The sequence below is a fragment of the Odocoileus virginianus genome, unplaced genomic scaffold (genome assembly GCF_023699985.2).
Source record: "Odocoileus virginianus isolate 20LAN1187 ecotype Illinois unplaced genomic scaffold, Ovbor_1.2 Unplaced_Scaffold_21, whole genome shotgun sequence".
NCBI classification, from domain to species: Eukaryota; Metazoa; Chordata; class Mammalia; order Artiodactyla; family Cervidae; genus Odocoileus; species Odocoileus virginianus.
In genome coordinates this window covers 649,482-668,418 of record NW_027224283.1, presented here as the reverse complement: position 1 = coordinate 668,418, position 18,937 = coordinate 649,482, and the positions used below count along the sequence as shown (strand labels likewise).

Genomic DNA, 18,937 nt, shown 5'->3' with positions numbered 1-18,937 from the left:
GAAGACCTTTGACTGTGTGGATCACAACAAACTCTGGAATATTCTGAAAGAGATAAGAATACCAGAACACATGACCTGCTTCTTGAGAAATCTGTATGCCGGTCAGGAAGCAAAAGTTAAAACTGGACATGGAACAACAGACTGCTTCCAAATAGGGAAAGGAGCACATCAAGGCTATATATTGTCACCCTGCTTATTTAACTTATATGCAGAGTACATCACGAGAAACACTGGGCTGGAAGAAGCACAAGCTGGAATCAAGATTGCTGGGAGAAATATCAATAACCTCATATATGCAGATGACACCACCCTTATGGCAGAAAGTGAAGAGGAACTAAAAAGCCTCTTAATGAAAGTGAAAGAGGAGAGTGAAAAATTTGGCTTAAAGCTCAACATTCAGAAAACAAAGATCAAGGCATCTAGTCCCATCACTTTGTGGCCAATAGATGGGGAAACAGTGGAAACAGTGTCAGACTTTATTTTTGGGGGCTCCAAAATCACTGCACATGGTGATTGCAGCCATGAAATTAAAAGACGCTTACTCCTTGGAAGGAAAGTTATGACCAACCTAGATAGCATATTAAAAGCAGAGACATTACTTTGCCAGCAAAGGTCTGTCTAGTCAAGGCTATGGTTTTTCCAGTGGTCATGTATGGATGTGAGAGTTGGACGGTGAAGAAAGCTGAGTGCTGAAGAATTGATGCTTTTGAACTGTAGTGTTGGAGAAGACTCTTGAGAGTCCCTTGGACTGCAAGGAGATCCAACCAGTCCATCCTAAAGGAGATCAGTCCTGGGTGTTCATTGGAAGGACTGATGCTGAAGCTGAAACTCCAATACTTTGGCCACCTCATGCGATGAGTTGACTCATTGGAAAAGACCCTGATGCTGGGAGGGATTGGGGTAGGAGGAGAAGGGGACGACAGAGGATGAGATGGCTGGATGGCATCACTGACCTGATGGACATGATTTTTAGTAAACTCCGGGAGTTGGTGATGGACAGGGAGGTTGTGTGCTGCGATTCATGAGGCCCCAAGGAGTCAGACACGACTGAGGGACTGAACTGAACTGAATTGTTAATAATTATGCATTTAGCCTAAGATACCATGTTTTCTATAACAAGCTATGTTCTCCATCTAATATTCTTACTATTTATTATTAATTAAAATAAAATACTATTTTCTCTTTCTCCCTCCAAATATTTATCTATATATCTGGGATTTCTAAGCATGAATGTGTGGAAGGGCAATCATATATTAGGCAAATTATATTTAATTCTTTGGAAATACTTCAAAAGTAGTTATATCTATATATATTAAATTATTTAGTGCCTAGAGAGAACACTTTATAATATACAGACTTGTTGTCCTTTGGGAAATGGTGTTCATGAATCTCATCCTCCTGAGAATTCTCCATCATCTTTAGATATTTTCCTTTGGGGCACAGAATGCATAAACACTACATGTGGTCAAGAGTTTATTAATTTGTATGGCACTAGTGGTAAAGAACCTTGCCTGCCAATTCAGGAGACATAAGAGATGTGGGTTCCATCCCTGGGTTGGAAAGATCCCCTGGAGGAGGGCATGGCAATCCACTCCAGTATTCCTGCCTGGAGAATCCCCATGTACAAATGAGCCTGGCAGGCTACAGTTCATAGGGTCTCAAAGAGTCAGACATGACTGAAGTGACTTAGAAGCAGTGTCTTGGATATCTCATTGTTGAAACAGTTGTGTGGCTCATTGAAAGTGAAAATTAATCTATATGATAAACAAATGTTGGCCATTGTGTTAAGTAAGATAACTGGAAGTGATTTTCAGGACACATATGCTATTCCATAGTAAATTGTAAGCATGGCTTCTTTAAGAAATGATCACTAACATTCCCCAAATTCACCAATTTGAAAAAGTGACAGTATTTAAATGTCTATTAAAGATTGCATTCCTTATTTTATATAAATTGTGAGACATGAGTGGGGAGCTCTCTAAATTCCACAATATAATTGGAAACAAATTAGCTTCTCACATTCTCTATGTGTACTGAATTTTCTCTTCTTAACTTTAAGACTCCTAAGGAAATCGTAAGTAATTCAATGAACACATATATCCTCAAGGCAGTTTGCACCCTTTGCATACTATATAGTATTCCACTTCCTTATCTTTTCCTTCCACTTGAGGATCTTTTCCTTGGTGTTAGGTTTATAAGCTAGAATAATTTGTCACAGAAGAGAACAGAATATTTATTAAATTTGATATCTTGGGTAATAGCTTGGTTTTATAACAACCCTAATCTTTTTCTAGAATGATTTGTTCCACTCCTGATTGTGTTCACTGACATCTAATACCATGTAAGAACATCATCATGACTGTATGGGAAAAAAAAAAAAAACTCATAAGAGTCAATTTAGATTATTTTCAGATTATTACTTTAAGACTGCCTTTGACTAGTCCTAAAATTAGTTCAGAATCCTGTTTCTCTTAGTCCTCTAGTTTTTTTTTTTTAAGTCCTTGTTTTTTTCTTAATGGAAAAGGGAAATCAAATCAAAGCACCAATAAGTATGAATAGGAATAATGAAGGAAAAACTGTAAAGACCTAAGTCACTCTCAAAATCTGTATATTTTCCTAGAAATGTTGCTTCTCTCCTAATTGTCTCAGGTTTAACTATTATCTATGTCTGAAGATAATTTTTAACTTAAAAAGGAAATAAATTCTTATAAAAATATGGCATCAGGACTTAATTTTAGTTAAAAATGTGTGAGACTATTAGGGATTTGCATTCCAAGATAAATTATTAAAAATACAACTCTCTGAGTTATAGGTTTCTTTTCCACTATGAACATGACTATAATATTTCATGGAATTATTATGAGGGCTAATTTAATTAAAAGAAAAGTTAAATTATATAAAACTTTAAAGCATGTATTCCCACAGAGTAAATACTATTTTTATTATTATTCCTAAAAATAAAGTCAATTATTACCTTTGAGGAAGATGATCCCAATATAAAAAATAATAGCCATTTTTGAGGAAACTCGTTTGAAAGACAATGCTAAGATTTATGTAGTTATCTAACAGACTCATTACAATAGTTTTGTGTAGTGTTTGAATAAGCTAACAATGAGAGGCTAAATATTAAACAAAATCATACAGCTAGTAAATGGTCAAGTTGGTATTCTAAATTCTTTCTGCTTGAACTGAAGCATGTGTTATTTATTAAACATATATTCAATGAGGAGGGCCAAACTCAAAGAGTAATTTTCTAACAATGAATAAATAATTAGTAAGACAAACAGAAAATATTAATGTGCTCATTCTTCATAACCCTTGGTATTTACAGAAAGGAAAGGCAACTCCAAATTATTCATCTCAATGTAATGAAAAGTTAAGCTAAGAACATATAAATCAATGCTAAGAAAAAGTTGTCATTGGCTTTTACTTTACAGCCTTACCTCTATTTGTACAAATGCATCACTTCAGGTGACTGAAGCTATTTTTAAAAATTGGTAACTATATCAATTTTAGGATAAGATATTGAGCATTTCTAAAAATGCTCTATCTCAACACATTTGGAATTACCTTATTTCTATAGATAAATTTCTTTGATACATTTTACATGGAAGCCATGGGAGCAAAAACAGGGAAGGGAAGCAAGACATGGAGTTACTGTGGTCCTTTCTGGATGTGATTTCTATATGAATTTTAACCTGCATGAGGCAAATGTTGCTTTATCCACCATATGGCCAAGGCTCATGGGAAATACTCCAGCAAATCAAATATGACAACAGTGCCAAAAGGAAAGAAAATACACTAAGGATTATAAACATGTTATCAACATTTATACCACTACTGAAACAGAAAACTTGGCAGATAATATCCAAACAGATAGAAAAGCATGAGAACTTGGCCAGAAGCATATGGATTATTTTGCTTACTATCTATGTGAAGATATCTAAATGTACAAGATTTTGGAAGAGATTTCTTGAATATCCTAAATCACCATTTCTCTGAAGAATAGACCTTTTTCCCCTTGCTGACTAAAATACTGTGATGAATGAATCATATGTGTAAACATTACATTTTCCTTTCTTATGTAATAAAATGTCTCTATAAAGTGGCTCTCTAGGCTATTAAATATTTAAAAAATTAAAAAATCAAATAGAGCACAATAAAAACAAGAATGAGATAAAATATCATACTCAGTGAATCCCATGAAAGTTATGAGAAATTTTGGATTAAATACACTTTAAACTGTTCAAACTCTTCCAAAAAACTTTTCAAGTTATTTTTCCATAATAATGGTAATAATTGTTGAGAAGGATCTATCAGAGGTCCTGTTTTCATCTGATTGATGGTCTGTGTTCCAGTAATTACTGAAAGTGTAAAATCTAGGAATTTTTACAAGAATTTGCAACTCAGATTCCTTTTAATCTAATTTTAGAAAGGACAGAAAGTTAAATAAACCTCATCTATTGACTCAATCACTGTTATTCATTGAACAAACATTTATTGAGATTCTTCTATCTTTAGATACTATAGGAGCACTAGGACACTACAGGATCAAATTAGATATGACCCAAACTTTAATCAGCCTACCAAGGACTCTCCAAACAAAAATATAGAAGATACTGTCGTGGTGAGTGCACAGGTTGGAAAAGAATTTCCAGACATGAGGCAGAATGAGAGGGAAATAAAGTTTATTAGAGTGGGAGATGCTGATAAGAACAAATACTACACTTAATCTTAGCCCAAAGGCTGAGAAGCAATAGACTTATGGACATGGGGAGAGGGGAGGAGAGGGTGAGATGTATGGAAAGAGTAACATGGAAACTTACATCACCATATGTAAAATAGATCATCAACGGGAATTTGCTGTATGGCTCAGGAAACTCAAACAGGGGTTCTGTATCAACAGGGGTGGGATTGGGAGGGAGATGGGAGGGAGGTTCAAAAAGGAGGGGATATATGTATACCTATGGCTGATTCATGTTGAGCTTTGACAGAAAACAGCAAAATTCTGTATAAGCAATTACCCTTCAATAAAAGAATAAATAAATTAAAAAAGAAAAAAGAATGGGAGACGCTGTTAGAACAGCGAGCCAGCTCAAGGGAGAACCGACATTGAACAGCCCTTAGTCCACTTTTATACCCAGGGTACAAGTACAAGGAAAGGGATCGGCGTCTTGCGGGTCATTTGCTGATTGGATGAGGCACGTATACTGGGTGGGGAAGAGTAAGGCAAATACCTTCTCCCTGTGGGGTAGGAGGGGAGACAGGTTATACTGCTCAGGAGGACCTGAAATCCGTTAATAGTTACAACATGGGGGAGGGAAGGACATAAGGGTCTGGTTTTTCCGTTCCTGCATTCCAAGACCCTCCTTGGTTTTATCTGCTCTTTAGTCCTTGGGTCACCACATTCCTCCCTTCCTTTATTTTTAGGGCCAATTCTTTGACCCCTGTTGATACCTTGTTCATGTCTAACTATCTACCTACTTCCCTTCTTAGGCATTTGGGAACCCAGTCGCAGGAGAAGAGGAGCGATGACCACTCTGGCTTCTTCAGGCTGTATGGGGTGTCATGGGGCTCTGGGTGCCCTTTGCCTGCTTCTTTGCCAGGGTGCATTTATGGAGGGAGATGAGAGTCCACGGAATGATAAGGTGATTTGTTTCAGCATCGTCTTTGGGTTGGTCAGAGGATATTCTTGTTGTACTACCACTTGGGGATTTGTTGTATTCTAGAAGAAACAAACTTAACAAGAAAGTTAAAGGTACATGGCCCAAAGATTAATAGAAGTAGAAAAGCTGCTCAGGGGCTAGCCAGGAGAACCAGGACCAGACATTGGTTCATGACATTAGTGTTTCTCTAGGTACAAGAAGATGCAAGAATTTGGGCTCATAAAATCTTTACCTGAAAACATCTGACTATCTGAAGGCCAGTTCTTCTGGGTTTTTCCCAGAGCACAGAGTGCCTTATTTCTGATCTCCACCCTGAGCTCCTTTCAAGGGGTGTTGAAGGTCAGCAGCTTCCAATGGTCATGATGTAATCTTTGTAGAGGGAGCTGGCAAGTGCCAACTCCCAGTCAGCAGGGTCCTTTCACAGCCATATTGTCACCGTGCTTTGGGGACGTTTCATGCCCATTGTGTCCCACAGTGCTGGGAAGGCTCATTCCCAGGTCTAGGGAAGATTCCATTGATAGGCCACTCAGTGTGCTGTTATTGGACCAGGCCTTGTGAGTAGCAAAAGTCTCTGGACCATACCTGTCTTACTAGCCTCTTGGTCCAGGAAAATATTTCCTCTTGTTGCTTCTTCCCATATCTAGAGTTACATTATTACAATCATTGATCTCATATGGAACTGCATATCAGCATTTTATCACAGGCTCAGTCACACATTTGTTAATGTAAGAAACAATCTTCTGAAACAGACATAGAAAATAGTACAGCTAGCAGCTGTTAATAAGGTCACAAGCATGAATTTAAGTCAAGAACTTTCATTAGGTATAGCCCAGCATATCTCGGGTCATCTGACTTGGTTAAATGACTCTCCTGGTTGTACATCGAAAGGTTGGTTATTGAGATAAGCTTTAGAAACAAACTTAGAGTGTCCTTTTTAATAACTTAATTAAACCTTTTAGCAATATAACATAACAGCAAGGAACTATTTCAGAATTGAGTCATAGTAAGCTGGAATCAGTCCTGGGTGTTCATTGGAAGGACTGATGCTGAAGCTGAAACTCCAATACTTTGGCCACTTCATGCGAAGAGTTGACTCTGGAAAAGACCCTGATGCTGGGAGGGATTGGGGGCAGGAGGAGAAGGGGACAACAGAGGATGAGATGGCTGGATGGCATCACCAACTCGATGGACATGAGTCTGAGTAAACTCCAGGAGTTGGTGATGGACAGGGAGGCCTGGCATGCTGCAGTTCATGGGGTTGCAAAGAGTCAGACAAGACTGAGCGACTGAACTGAACTGAAACTGAACGGAACTGAAACACAGACCTTAATTAACAAAACTAGAACTTAATATTAAGTGAAATATAATTTTTTTTTGTCATTGTGAGGGCATTAACCCTGTAGCCAGGGAAGGCTTTAACCCATCAAATAAAAATGAGGTTTGTCAGGGAGCCAGAAAAATCCAAGTGGCCATCTTGGATTTCCCATAGCCCTGACTCTTTGATTTACAGCTATTGTTAACCTGTTTTTAATTCCCTGATTTAGGAGTAGACTATTACCATGTTTTAAGGACATCAGAATAGCAAAAGTCTAACAGTGAGGGGTTATTTTTTTGTAGAAGCAGAATGAGCTTTTACATGTACCATAATCTTAAATAATGCTTATTTACTTTACCAAAGTAACAAAAGATTTTAAAAACAAATATAAATCACTTAAAGGCAAAGAAATTCATAATCTGTTATTGAAAGCTGCATTCTAAGAAAACTGTGTTCTCTTAACCTAGAGAGTAGACCAAATTCCAGCCAGTTTACCAGATAACAAACAAACAAAATTTGTTTATCGTTAATCTTAGAAAAGTCTTTTCCATAAATCTTGAAGTAGCAGTATTCTTGCAAAGGCATCAGAGTGAAACCATAGAAGGCATGTTTAAAATCTGATTAAATTGCAATTGACAAAGTAGCCTGGTCATTGCTGTGATATGTAACACTTTATATGATAACTAGAATTATAATTGACCACATTTTTATCAGGGCATATCAGATCTATATGAATTCCACATAATTTTAGGATATCTATATTAGTAAATCAACCATATAGTATGACCTGAGATTTATCATCCCTTCAACAATACTTTCCATGTAACTTAACATGTCTAATGAACCCAGGTAGTTTAATAGCTCTTTGGGATGTCTCAGGGGCCCTCTGAAGCATCCCAAAATCATCCTCATAAAATATGTGAGATGCCCCCAAATCTCTTGGTGGACTTGATGATGATGAAGTCCTGAACAAATCCAACTCCAAAATACTGGACTTGGTGTAGGCAAAAACACCAAGTTACAAGTGACAAGAAGAAACAGAAAGTAACCCAATCAAATAAAATAAACCTCAAAAATTTTACCCTAAACAAATGGAGGTTTTTGAACACTTGACAAAGACATCAAAATAGCTGTCATAAATATGACCACTAAATTCAGAAAGTGGCAGTGTTTTAGGTTTATTGAATTTATTCTGAATTATTTGAATAAAAATTTTTCCAAAATAGTAGAGAATATGTGAATTATATACAAAATACATGATATCATGATCAATATTTACCTTCAAAACATGTATTGAATTTCACAAAATAAATATCTTGACATTAAAAGTCTGATGCAAGAGTACATATCTCTTGGGACTGAATTTAGTGTATGTTGACTAAAAAATATAGTCACAACCTGAAAGTAGAGAGCTATTTTATTTGATGGGAATGTTTAGGACTCTGAGCCCAGGAGACAGCATCTCAGTAGCTCTGAGAAAACTGTTTCAAGAAGGCAGGAGAGGGAGTCAGACTATATACAAGTTTGCAACAAAGACAGCAGGCAGTCTGAACACCAAAGATCAGGTATCAAATTAAGGAATTTAACATTCTAGGTATGGGAAGATACAAGCCTCGAGGTTCACTGAATTAATTCCTTTCATAGGCACCTCAGCTATCTGGGACCAAATCCTGTTCCCTTGTTCACCTTAAAGAGTAGCAAGTGGCTACTTCTTGCATCACCCCCATGTACTCAGCAATCACCATGAGGGAATGAGACTCTGCCAGATGAAAGTTTTGGGAACCCTCATTCACATTTGGAGACCAGAAATTGCTGATGGCTGTGACATTTTTTGTTTGTTGATATGTCAGGAGATATTTTTATTTCACCTGTAATATCACACAGAATATATAGATTCTTTAAGCCATAGGAAATATCAATGTTCATCTTGAAAATACACAGGAAATTACACACTCATTTTGAAACTCTATATTTGAAGTACAAGGTGGTATCATAGGATCTTTTCAGGGACTGATTAAGAGAACTAAAACTATCTTTCACATTGGGCTATATCTTAAAGAAATAAATTTCATTTTTACAAAAGTTTTGCATGAGAAATAACTTTTATTATATCTTTAAATGTTAAAAAGCAATACACTGGAGAAACAAAATGGAAGTAGAAGCAACAGACTGGGAAAATAATATAGCAACTGTCAGGTGGCATGTTAAGAGACCATAAAGTCCAACCATAGTTATACAGACTTCAAGGAACTTCAGGAATTAACCAACCTGCCCTTTGAAGTTGACCAAAAAAATCATTTATTGGCAGAAAAGACTGCTTTATAGACCATGTCTTTGAAGGCTTGTTTCACTTGCTGGTTTCTCAGGGTGTAGATGAAGGGGTTCAGCATGGGGGCCACAGAGGTATTGAGAATAGCTACTCCTTTTGTCAATGATGCCTTTTCTTTGGCTGAGGGATTAGCATACATGAATATGCAGCTTCCATAAGAGATGGAGATGACAATCATGTGAGAGGAACAAGTGGAGAAGGCCTTTTTTCTCTGACTGGCAGATGGGATTCTCAGAATAGTTCTAATAATGTACATATATGACAAAATCACTAAGGCCAAAGTGAATAGCAAGGTAACCAAAGCAAAGTAAAAACCAATTATTTCTAGGAACCATGTGTCTGAACAAGACAATTGTAAAAGGGGAAAATAGTCACATGCAAAGTGATCAATGACATTGGAAGCACAGTAATCCAGCTGGAGGAGAAGCATAAGGGGCGGGAAAATGGTCAGAAACCCGCCCAGCCAAGCACAGACCACCAGCAGGCTGCAGAGTTTCCTGCTCATGATGGCTGTGTAACGCAGGGGCTTGCAGATGGCAACGTAGCGGTCGTAGGACATCGCGGTTAGAATGTAAAACTCAGTCACCCCCATGAAAATAAAGAAAAATAGTTGGGCTGCACAACTGTTGTAAGAAATAGTCTTGTCTTTGGTAATAATTGCCCCCAGAAATCTGGGGATACACACAGTAGTAAAGGAGATTTCTAAGAAAGAGAAGTTTCGGAGGAAGAAATACATTGGCGTCTGGAGATGGGAGTCCACCCAGGTTAAAGTGATGATGGTCAGGTTTCCAGTGACACTTAATACATACGTGATAAATAAAAAGAGGAAAATCACAATCTGAAGCTCAGGATCATCAGAAAGGCCTAGAAGGACAAACTCTGTGATCACTGTGTGGTTCATTTCTTTCTCTTTTTTCCTCCTTTTAAATATATTTAGGTAGAAAGTGTATTAAAAGGAAGAGATGAAAAATATAATTCATTATGATCAATATCATCATCAATTCTAAAGTATTCTCTCTAATTTATGCCCATATTGTTTTCTTTTAATTCCCTTATTTACAATTTTTCTTAAAATGTATTTGTGGGTCATGTTTTACATAATAGTTCTCTTATTCTAAATCTAACAGGAGAAGTTAGGAAATCTTTATGGAGCCATATTATTCAGAGATGATAAATGATTTTGATACTTTTTGCTTTGTCTAATTTATGCAAGTCATTGCAGTTTTGTTGGGATAATCCTATAAAACACACATCATTTTTTGTCATGTAGGTATCAGAAGACATTGCCATCTAAAAGAGAAGTGTATGATCTTACTTCCATCATAAGATATAAATGAAACTTAGAAGAATAAAGTGACAACACCTTTTATGAAACAAGAAATCAATTCATGATTTTCTTAGCAAATAAAATAAACTTTAAAATGTTTAATGATTAGATAATTTAATTACCAGCTCTATTTTTATATTAGTATTTATGAATGCAATGATCAATATGAAAATATATTATAGGTATTAGATATTATTTACAAGAAAATAGAATAAATAGCCTAATTATTTTATATATTAAATAACATTTGCTTAATGGTTTGTCTGATAATTCCTTTGAAATCATTAATGTTTGACATTCTCTAAGATTTTCTATGAATATATGTATAGAAACTCTATGTATAGAAAACTGTGTATGTTTTTGAGCTTAAAAAGGTATGCAGTATTTATCAATTTTTTATTTTGCATTGAAGCACAAACTGAAAAGTAACTACTTGCCTCAGATAGTAGCAGCTCTGTCACCCAGACTTTAGCCCAGTACATTTTCCATTTGAACATCCTTGCTTCTCAGCTATTAAACTTTATGAAAAACTGTTTTATTCCCTTGGAATTCTACCCCACATTTATCTTTTGCATGAGGTGACTGATCCAAAAGGATATTACAGAAATGTAGAGGAAAACCTCTCCTATTAATCCAAAGCCATTCAGCTGATTCCCAGCTCCACTGGATGTGTCTATCATTCTGTATATCTGGTTTGCTAAAATTATGATAGCTCCCTTATCTTATTTTACATATTCACATTTCTGCTGTGAATAATAGAAGATAAATCATTGCTACTCTGCCAGACACTAGTAAACATCACACGAATCAAATTTGATTATTTTTTCTCTATTTTATGATGATTCACAGAAATAAAAATGGAATATCAGAAACCTTAAGAAGATGTGGGAGTATATGATCATCCTCTTCAATAACGTTGGTCTAGAAGTTTAAGGGAGCAATATTTAAAGCGAGAACTGCAAGTGACATGGCAACTTGGGGTATTACGAGTGTAGATTCTTAAACTAGGATCTGGCATTTAGTTGCACTAAATGCTCAAATATTCAAGTTTAGCTGTTGTGACCTATGAAGACAGACATGTGTTGATCTCCTGGGAGCAAAGTCCAGGCGACAGCTGTGCTATGATGTGGAACATCGGGGATTTCTGGAAGCTTCCATTGGTGTTCTCAGAGCCTCTTGACTCTCTTCTATAGTGAATCTCTCTTGGGAATGTTTATGTTCATCCCACAGAAGAGTTCAATGAGGACTTCTACAAAATAATCCCTTTCATTAATCACAATTATTTAATATTTTTGAGTAATAAAATCAATGTGAAATCTTACAAAAATAGCACTCAATCTACTTTAGTTTTAGTCATATTCTTGACGTATAGAAGTTTTCTACATATACACTTCATTGCTTATCCTTAGACTTCATTATTGTTGGAGCTTCAAGATTCTTTCATAATTCTAAGTTATATAAGAACTTTATTAAATATTAAAAGTAACAAAGGAAAAATAACATACAAGGGAAATTCCATCAGGTTATCCCCTGACTTTTTAACAGAAACTCTACAAGCCAGAAGGGAATGGTATGATATATTTAAAGTGATGAAAGGGAAGAACCTACAACCAAGAATACTCTACCCAGCAAGACTCTCATTCAGATTTGATGGAGAAATCAAAAGCTTTCCAGACAAGCAAAAATTAAGAGAATTCAGCACCATCAAACCAGTTTTTTTTTCTTTTTTTTTCATTTATTTTTATCAGTTGGAGGCTAATTACTTTACAATATTGTAGTGGTTTTTGCCATACATTGACATACAAACCAGTTTTACAACAAATGCTAAAGCACTTCTCTAGGCAGGAAACAAGACAAGGAAAAAACCTACAAAAAATAAACCCCAAACAATTAAGAAAATGGTAATAGGATCATACATATTGATAATTACCTTAAATGTAAGTGAGTCAAATGCACCAACCAAAAGACATAGACTGACTGGGTGGATGAAGACATGTGCATGTATGTACTTCCAGTTACTATATCACTCTGCTTAACCTCCCAAGCTGTATGTAATAATTTTATATTATTAGGTTAATCATGTTCCCATTATAGCTTGCAATTGCAGCTATCTTTAATTTTTTTTGTCTGGCTAATGATTGTGAAAACTGATAAACGCCTTTTACTATTGTGATTATGTAACTGTTACTCACTTAATATCATTGTATCATGATTGGTCAATAATAGAATTCTATATCATCGACACTAACATTTAATAGGAAAACCTATAATCACATTTTAAAATCAAGATGCATATCAGAATTATCTCGGAATTTTTTGAAAAATACAAATGCCCAGGTATTTCTTTTTTCCTCCAAAGCTCCAGATATGTTTCTAATGAGCAGCCATGTTTAAAAACAACTGGACTATATGATGATCTTTTACTTTTATCTAGTTGGTTTCACTTTTTCTGTTTCATATTCATCTCATTTAGTTTTTGTTTTCAGATTTCTCATCTCATTTAGCTTTTGTTTTCAGATTTATCCATCTCTTCTACTTTTTTTGATGTCCTTTCTCAAACCTTTATCAAGCATAGTAGAACAGTTTTCATATACATACATATAAGTAGTATTTGAAGTATATATATATATATCTTAGAAAATTTATGAACTTTTTCCTAAATAAAAAATTTGACACTTTGACTCAACTTGTTTGACTTAGTGTTAATAGAATTCTATATATCAAATTACAAAAATAGATATACAACAAGCAACAAAGTTTTATTGTATCACACAGGGAACTATAAACAATATCGTGTAATAACCTATAATGGAAAATAATAATACTTTACCAAAAACATCCCAGGAATGGTTAACACCTCACATTCCAGAAATGGTTTACAGATCAGAGTCATACACAGTTGTTAATTACAGATGATTGTTGTCAACTGAGAACAATGACTTTTATATTTGTAAATATGTATAAAATTCTGGGTTGCCTCAATTTATTGAGTGAACTTAGCTCCTTTTTAACATAAATGCATTATTATTATTACTGTTAATTGGGATGACAAAATAAAGGTTTTCATTGCTATTTCATGTTTATACTAATACACTGACAAAATAGAGATTTTATTAAGGGAATATTAATGTAGATGCTTCCCAGGTGGCACAGTTGGTAAATAATCTATTTACCAGTGCCAGATTTGCAAGAGACTTGGGTTCAATACCTGGATGGGGAAGATCCCCTGAAGTAGAAGATGGCACCCCCACTCCAGTATTCTTGCCTGGAAAACTCTATGGGCAGAGGAGCCTGGTGGACTACAGTCAATGGGGCTGCAAAGTCTTGGACACAGCAGAGAAACAGAAATGGAGAGAGAATACTAATAACATTTACATGGGAGGAATTTTGAAGAAAAAATGTTTTCTAGAAGGTAATGTTTGTTTTCAGATATTCATACACTTTGGTTGACAGCTTAGCTGAGGAGCCAATGGAGCGAAGCTGCCATCTGTGGGATTATGACTGAACACCTCTAAGTCAGAATCCTGCTCATGCAGAATGATACGGCAGCATTGCAGGAGCCTTGATTGGCCTCGGATAGCTGGTTTCCCAACATCCCTCCTGGCAGGCCTCCACCAGGATCTCTAAGGGAGTGCCACCCTGTGTTTTGGGACCAGGGTCAGGAGCAGAGAGCCCATCTTCCTGGGACACTGGGTGCAGCCAGAAAGGTAGTCACCCCCTCACCCATCACAGCACCCCAATTTGTGCCTGGTGCTAAACCATTCATAGATGACCTAATTCTTGTTTGGATTTCCTATGTAGCAGAGCAGCTCCGTTGCTGCTATCTACTGAAAGCTTCAATAATTTGGCCAGTTGATGCCAACAGCTGACACATTGGAAAGACTGTGATGCTGGGAAAGATTGAGGGCAGAAGGAGAAGAGGACTTCAGAGGCATGGCATCACCATAGCATGATGGCATGGATGGCATCACCAATGCAATGGACATGAACTTGAGCAAACTCTGGGAGATGGTGAGGGACAGGGAAGCCTGGCGTGCTGCAGTCCATGGGGTCACAAAGAGTTGGACACGACTTGGAGACTGAACAGCACATTTTGGTTTCCTTAACTCATAACACAGATCCAATCTACTAAAGGTCCACTCTGCCTCCTCTCTTGACTATCTAATATCTGAGAAGACTGCTGAAGCAAATCCACTGTCTGGATTCCTTTATTCCATTATCTGGGGCTTCAGAAGAGGGGTATGAGGTTGGGAGGTTAATGTGAGTCTGAGTGAAAACTTAGAAATCTATCATGTTGTTAAAGATTTCATTCCAATCACTTTTATTTTGGAGACATATCCACTGGGTGACTTTTTCCTGAGACATTTAGGTTTTCTATATTACAGTAGAGAATAACAATACAAGGAACCAGGTGACACAAATTAGGATAGGATGATTTTATGGGGCTTGAAAAAAGATGATGTTTCTCCCAACAGGAGGGAATCCTCTAAGAGTCGGGGTTGGGGCATTTTAAAAGTCAACAGGTAGCATTCATCTTACTGTATTTCCTAGGTTTTAGAAAATCTAGGTTATAATCCCTGCTTTTTCAATTCAGGGCATGTGATTTGCATAAGATTCTTAAAATTATTTCTACTCTGATTCCAACCTGTAAAATAGGGATTTTATAAAGAAATATTCTGTGAAACACACGTACTGGCATATGGTAAAAACTTAAAGTAAGTTATCTATTTTTGTTAACTTGTTTTATTTTCTTTTCATTTATTTTTATTAGTTGGAGGCTAATTACTTTACAATATTGTAGTGGTTTTTGCCATACATTGACATGAATCAGCCATGGATTTACATGTGTTCCCCATCCCGATCCCCCCTCCCACCTCCCTCCCTTCAACCCATCCCATCCCTCTGGGTCTTCCCAGTGCACCAGCCCTGAGCACTTGTCTCATGCATCCAACCTGGGCTGGTGGTCTGTTTCACCCTTGATAGTATACTTGTTTCAATGCTGTTCTCTCAGAACATCCCACCCTTGCCTTCTCCCACAGAGTCCCAAAGTCTGTTCTGTACATCTGTGTCTCTTTTTCTGTTTTGCATATTGGGTTATTGTTACCATCTTTTTAAATTCCATATATATGTGTTAGTATACTGTATTGGTCTTTATCTTCCTGGCTTACTTCACTCTGTATAATGGGCTCCAGTTTCATCCATCTCATTAGAACTGATTCAAATGAATTCTTTTTAATGGCTGAGTAATATTCCATTGTGTATATGTACCATAGCTTCCTTATCCATTCATCTGCTGATGGGCATCTAGGTTGCTTCCATGTCCTGGCTATTATAAACAGTGCTGCAATGAACATTGGGGTGCACGTGTCTCTTTCAGATCTAGTTTCCTCGGTGTGTATGCCCAGAAGTGGAATTGCTGGGTCATATGGCAGTTCTATTTCCAGTTTTTTAAGGAATCTTCACACTGTTCTCCATAGCGGCTGTACTAGTTTGCATTCCCATCAACAGTGTAAGAGGGTTCCCTTTTCTCCACACCCTCTCCAGCATTTATTGCTTGTAGATTTTTGGATAGCAGCCATCCTGACTGGCGTATAATGGTACCTCATTGTGGTTTTGATTTGCATTTCTCTGATAATGAGTGATGTTGAGCATCTTTTCATGTGTTTGTTAGCCATCTGTATGTCTTCTTTGGAGAAATGTTTGTTTAGTTCTTTGGCCCATTTCTTGATTGGGTCATTTATTTTTCTGGAATTGAGCTGCAGGGGTTGCTTGTATATTTTTGAGATTAATCCTTTGTCTGTTGCTTCGTTTGCTATTATTTTCTCCCAATCTGAGGGCTGTCTTTTCACCTTGCTTACACTTTCCTTTGTTGTGCAAAAACTTTTAAGTTTAATTAGGTCCCATTTGTTTATTTTTGCTTTTATTTCCAATATTCTGGGAGGTGGGTCATAGAGGATCCTGCTGTGATTTATGTCGGAGAGTGTTTTGCCTATGTTCTCCTCTAGGAGTTTTATAGTTTCTGGTTTTACATTTAGATCTTTAATACATTTTGAGTTTATTTTTGTGTGTGGTGTTAGAAGGTGTTCTAGTTTCATTCTTTTACAAGTGGTTGACCAGTTTTCCCAGCACCACTTGTTAAAGAAGTTGTCTTTTTTCCATTGTATATCCTTGCCTCCTTTGTCGAAGATAAGGTGTCTGTAGGTACGTGGATTTATCTCTGGGCTTTCTATTCTGTTCCATTGATCTATATTTCTGTCTTTGTGCCAGTACCATACTGTCTTGATGACTGTGGCTTTGTAGTATAGTCTGAAGTCAGGCAGGTTGATTCCTCCAGTTCCATTCTTCTTTCTCAAGATTGCTTTGGCTATTCGAGGTTTTTTGTATTTCCATACAAATTGTGAAATTATTTGTTCTAGTTCTGTGAAAAATACCGTTGGTAGCTTGATAGGGATTGCATTGAATCTATAGATTGCTTTGGGTAGTATAGCCATTTTCACAATATTGATTCTTCCAATCCATGAACACAGTATATTTCTCCATCTATTTGTGTCCTCTTTGATTTCTTTCATCAGTGTTTTTTAGTTTTCTATACATAGGTCTTTCGTTTCTTTAGGTAGATATACCCCTAAGTATTTTATTCTTTTTGTTGCGATGGTGAATGGTATTATTTCCTTAATTTCTGTTTTCTCATTGTTAGCATATAGGAATGCAAGAGATTTCTGTGTGTTAATTTTATATCCTGCAACGTTACTGTATTCATTGATTAGCTGTAATAATTTTCTGGTAGTCTTTGGGGTTTTCTATGTAGAGGATCATGTCATCTGAAAACAGTGAGAGTTTTACTTCTTCTTTTCCTATCTGGATTCCTTTTATTTCTTTTTCTGCTCTGATTGCTGTGGCCAACATTTCCAAAACTATGTTGAATAGTAGTGGTGAGAGTGGACACCCTTGTCTTGTTCCTGACTTTAAGGGAAATGCTTTCAATTTTTCACCATTGAGGGTAATGCTTGCTGTGGGTTTGTCATATATAGCTTTTATTATGTTGAGGTATGTTCCTTCTATGCCTGCTTTCTGGAGAGTTTTTATCATAAATGGATGTTGAATTTTGTCAAAGGCTTTTTCTGCATCTATTAGATAATCATGTTGTTTTTATTTTTCAATTTGTTAATGTGGTATATTACATTGATTGATTTGCAGATATTAAAGAATCCTTGCATTCCTGGGATAAATATTCTGCAATTTTCTGGAAGAGTTTGAGTAAAATAGGTGTTAGCTCTTCTATAAATTTTTGGTAGAATTCAACTGTGAAGCCATCTGGTCCTGGGCTTTTGTTTGCTGGAAGATTTCTGATTACAGTTTCGATTTCCTTGCTTGTGATGGGTCTATTAAGATCTTCTATTTCTTCCTGGTTCAGTTTTGGAAGGTTAAGCTTTTCTAAGAATTTGTCCATTTCTTCCAAGTTGTCCATTTTATTGGCATAGAGCTGCTGGTAGTAGTCTCTTATGATCCCTTGTATTTCAGTGTTGTCTGCTGTGATCTCTCCATTTTCATTTCTAATTTTGTTAATTTGGTTCTTCTCCCTTTGTTTCTTGATGAGTCTGGCTAACGGCTTGTCAATTTTATTTACCTTTTCAAAAAACCAACTTTTAGCTTTGTTGATTTTTGCTATGGTCTCTTTTGTTTCTTTTGCATTTATTTCTGCCCTAATTTTTAAGATTTCTTTCCTTCTACTAACCCTGGGGTTCTTCATTTCTTCCTTCTCTAATTTCTTTAGGTGTAGAGTTAGGTTATTTATTTGGCTTTTTTCTTGTTTCTTGAGGTAAGCCTGTATTGCTATGAACCTTCCCCTTAGCATTGCTTTTACAGTGTCCCGTAGGTTTTGGATTGTTGTGTTTTCATTTTCATTCATTTCTATGCATATTTTGATTTCTTTTTTGATTTCTTCTATGATTTGTTGGTTATTCAGAAGCGTGTTATTTAGCCTCCATATGTTGGAATTTTTAATAGTTTTTTTCCTGTAATTGAGATCTAATCTTACTGCATTGTGGTCAGAAAAGATGACTGGAATGATTTCAATTTTTTTTGAATTTACCAAGACTAGATTTATGGCCCAGGATGTGATCTATTTCTGGAGAAGTTTCCGTGTGCACTTGAGAAAAAGGTGAAATTGATTGTTTTGGGGTGAAATGTCCTATAGATGTCAATTAGGTCTAGCTGGACCATTGTGTCATTTAAAGTTTGTGTTTCCTTGTTAATTTTCTGTTTAGTTGATCTGTCCATAGGTGTGAGTGGGGTATTAA

General features: G+C 36.3%; 1 protein-coding gene and 1 pseudogene across 1 annotated transcript; both read right to left on the bottom strand.

Annotated features, from left to right (window-relative positions):
• Window positions 1-4,645: 4,645 nt before the first annotated feature.
• LOC139033617 (U2 spliceosomal RNA) lies at window positions 4,646-4,758 on the bottom strand (annotated as a pseudogene).
• A 4,517-nt stretch (window positions 4,759-9,275) lies between these two features.
• LOC110125214 (olfactory receptor 6C3) lies at window positions 9,276-10,211 on the bottom strand. Its single transcript, XM_020874126.2, has one exon. The coding sequence runs from the start codon at window positions 10,209-10,211 to the stop codon at window positions 9,276-9,278; it is 936 nt and encodes a 311-aa protein (XP_020729785.2).
• Window positions 10,212-18,937: the final 8,726 nt, after the last annotated feature.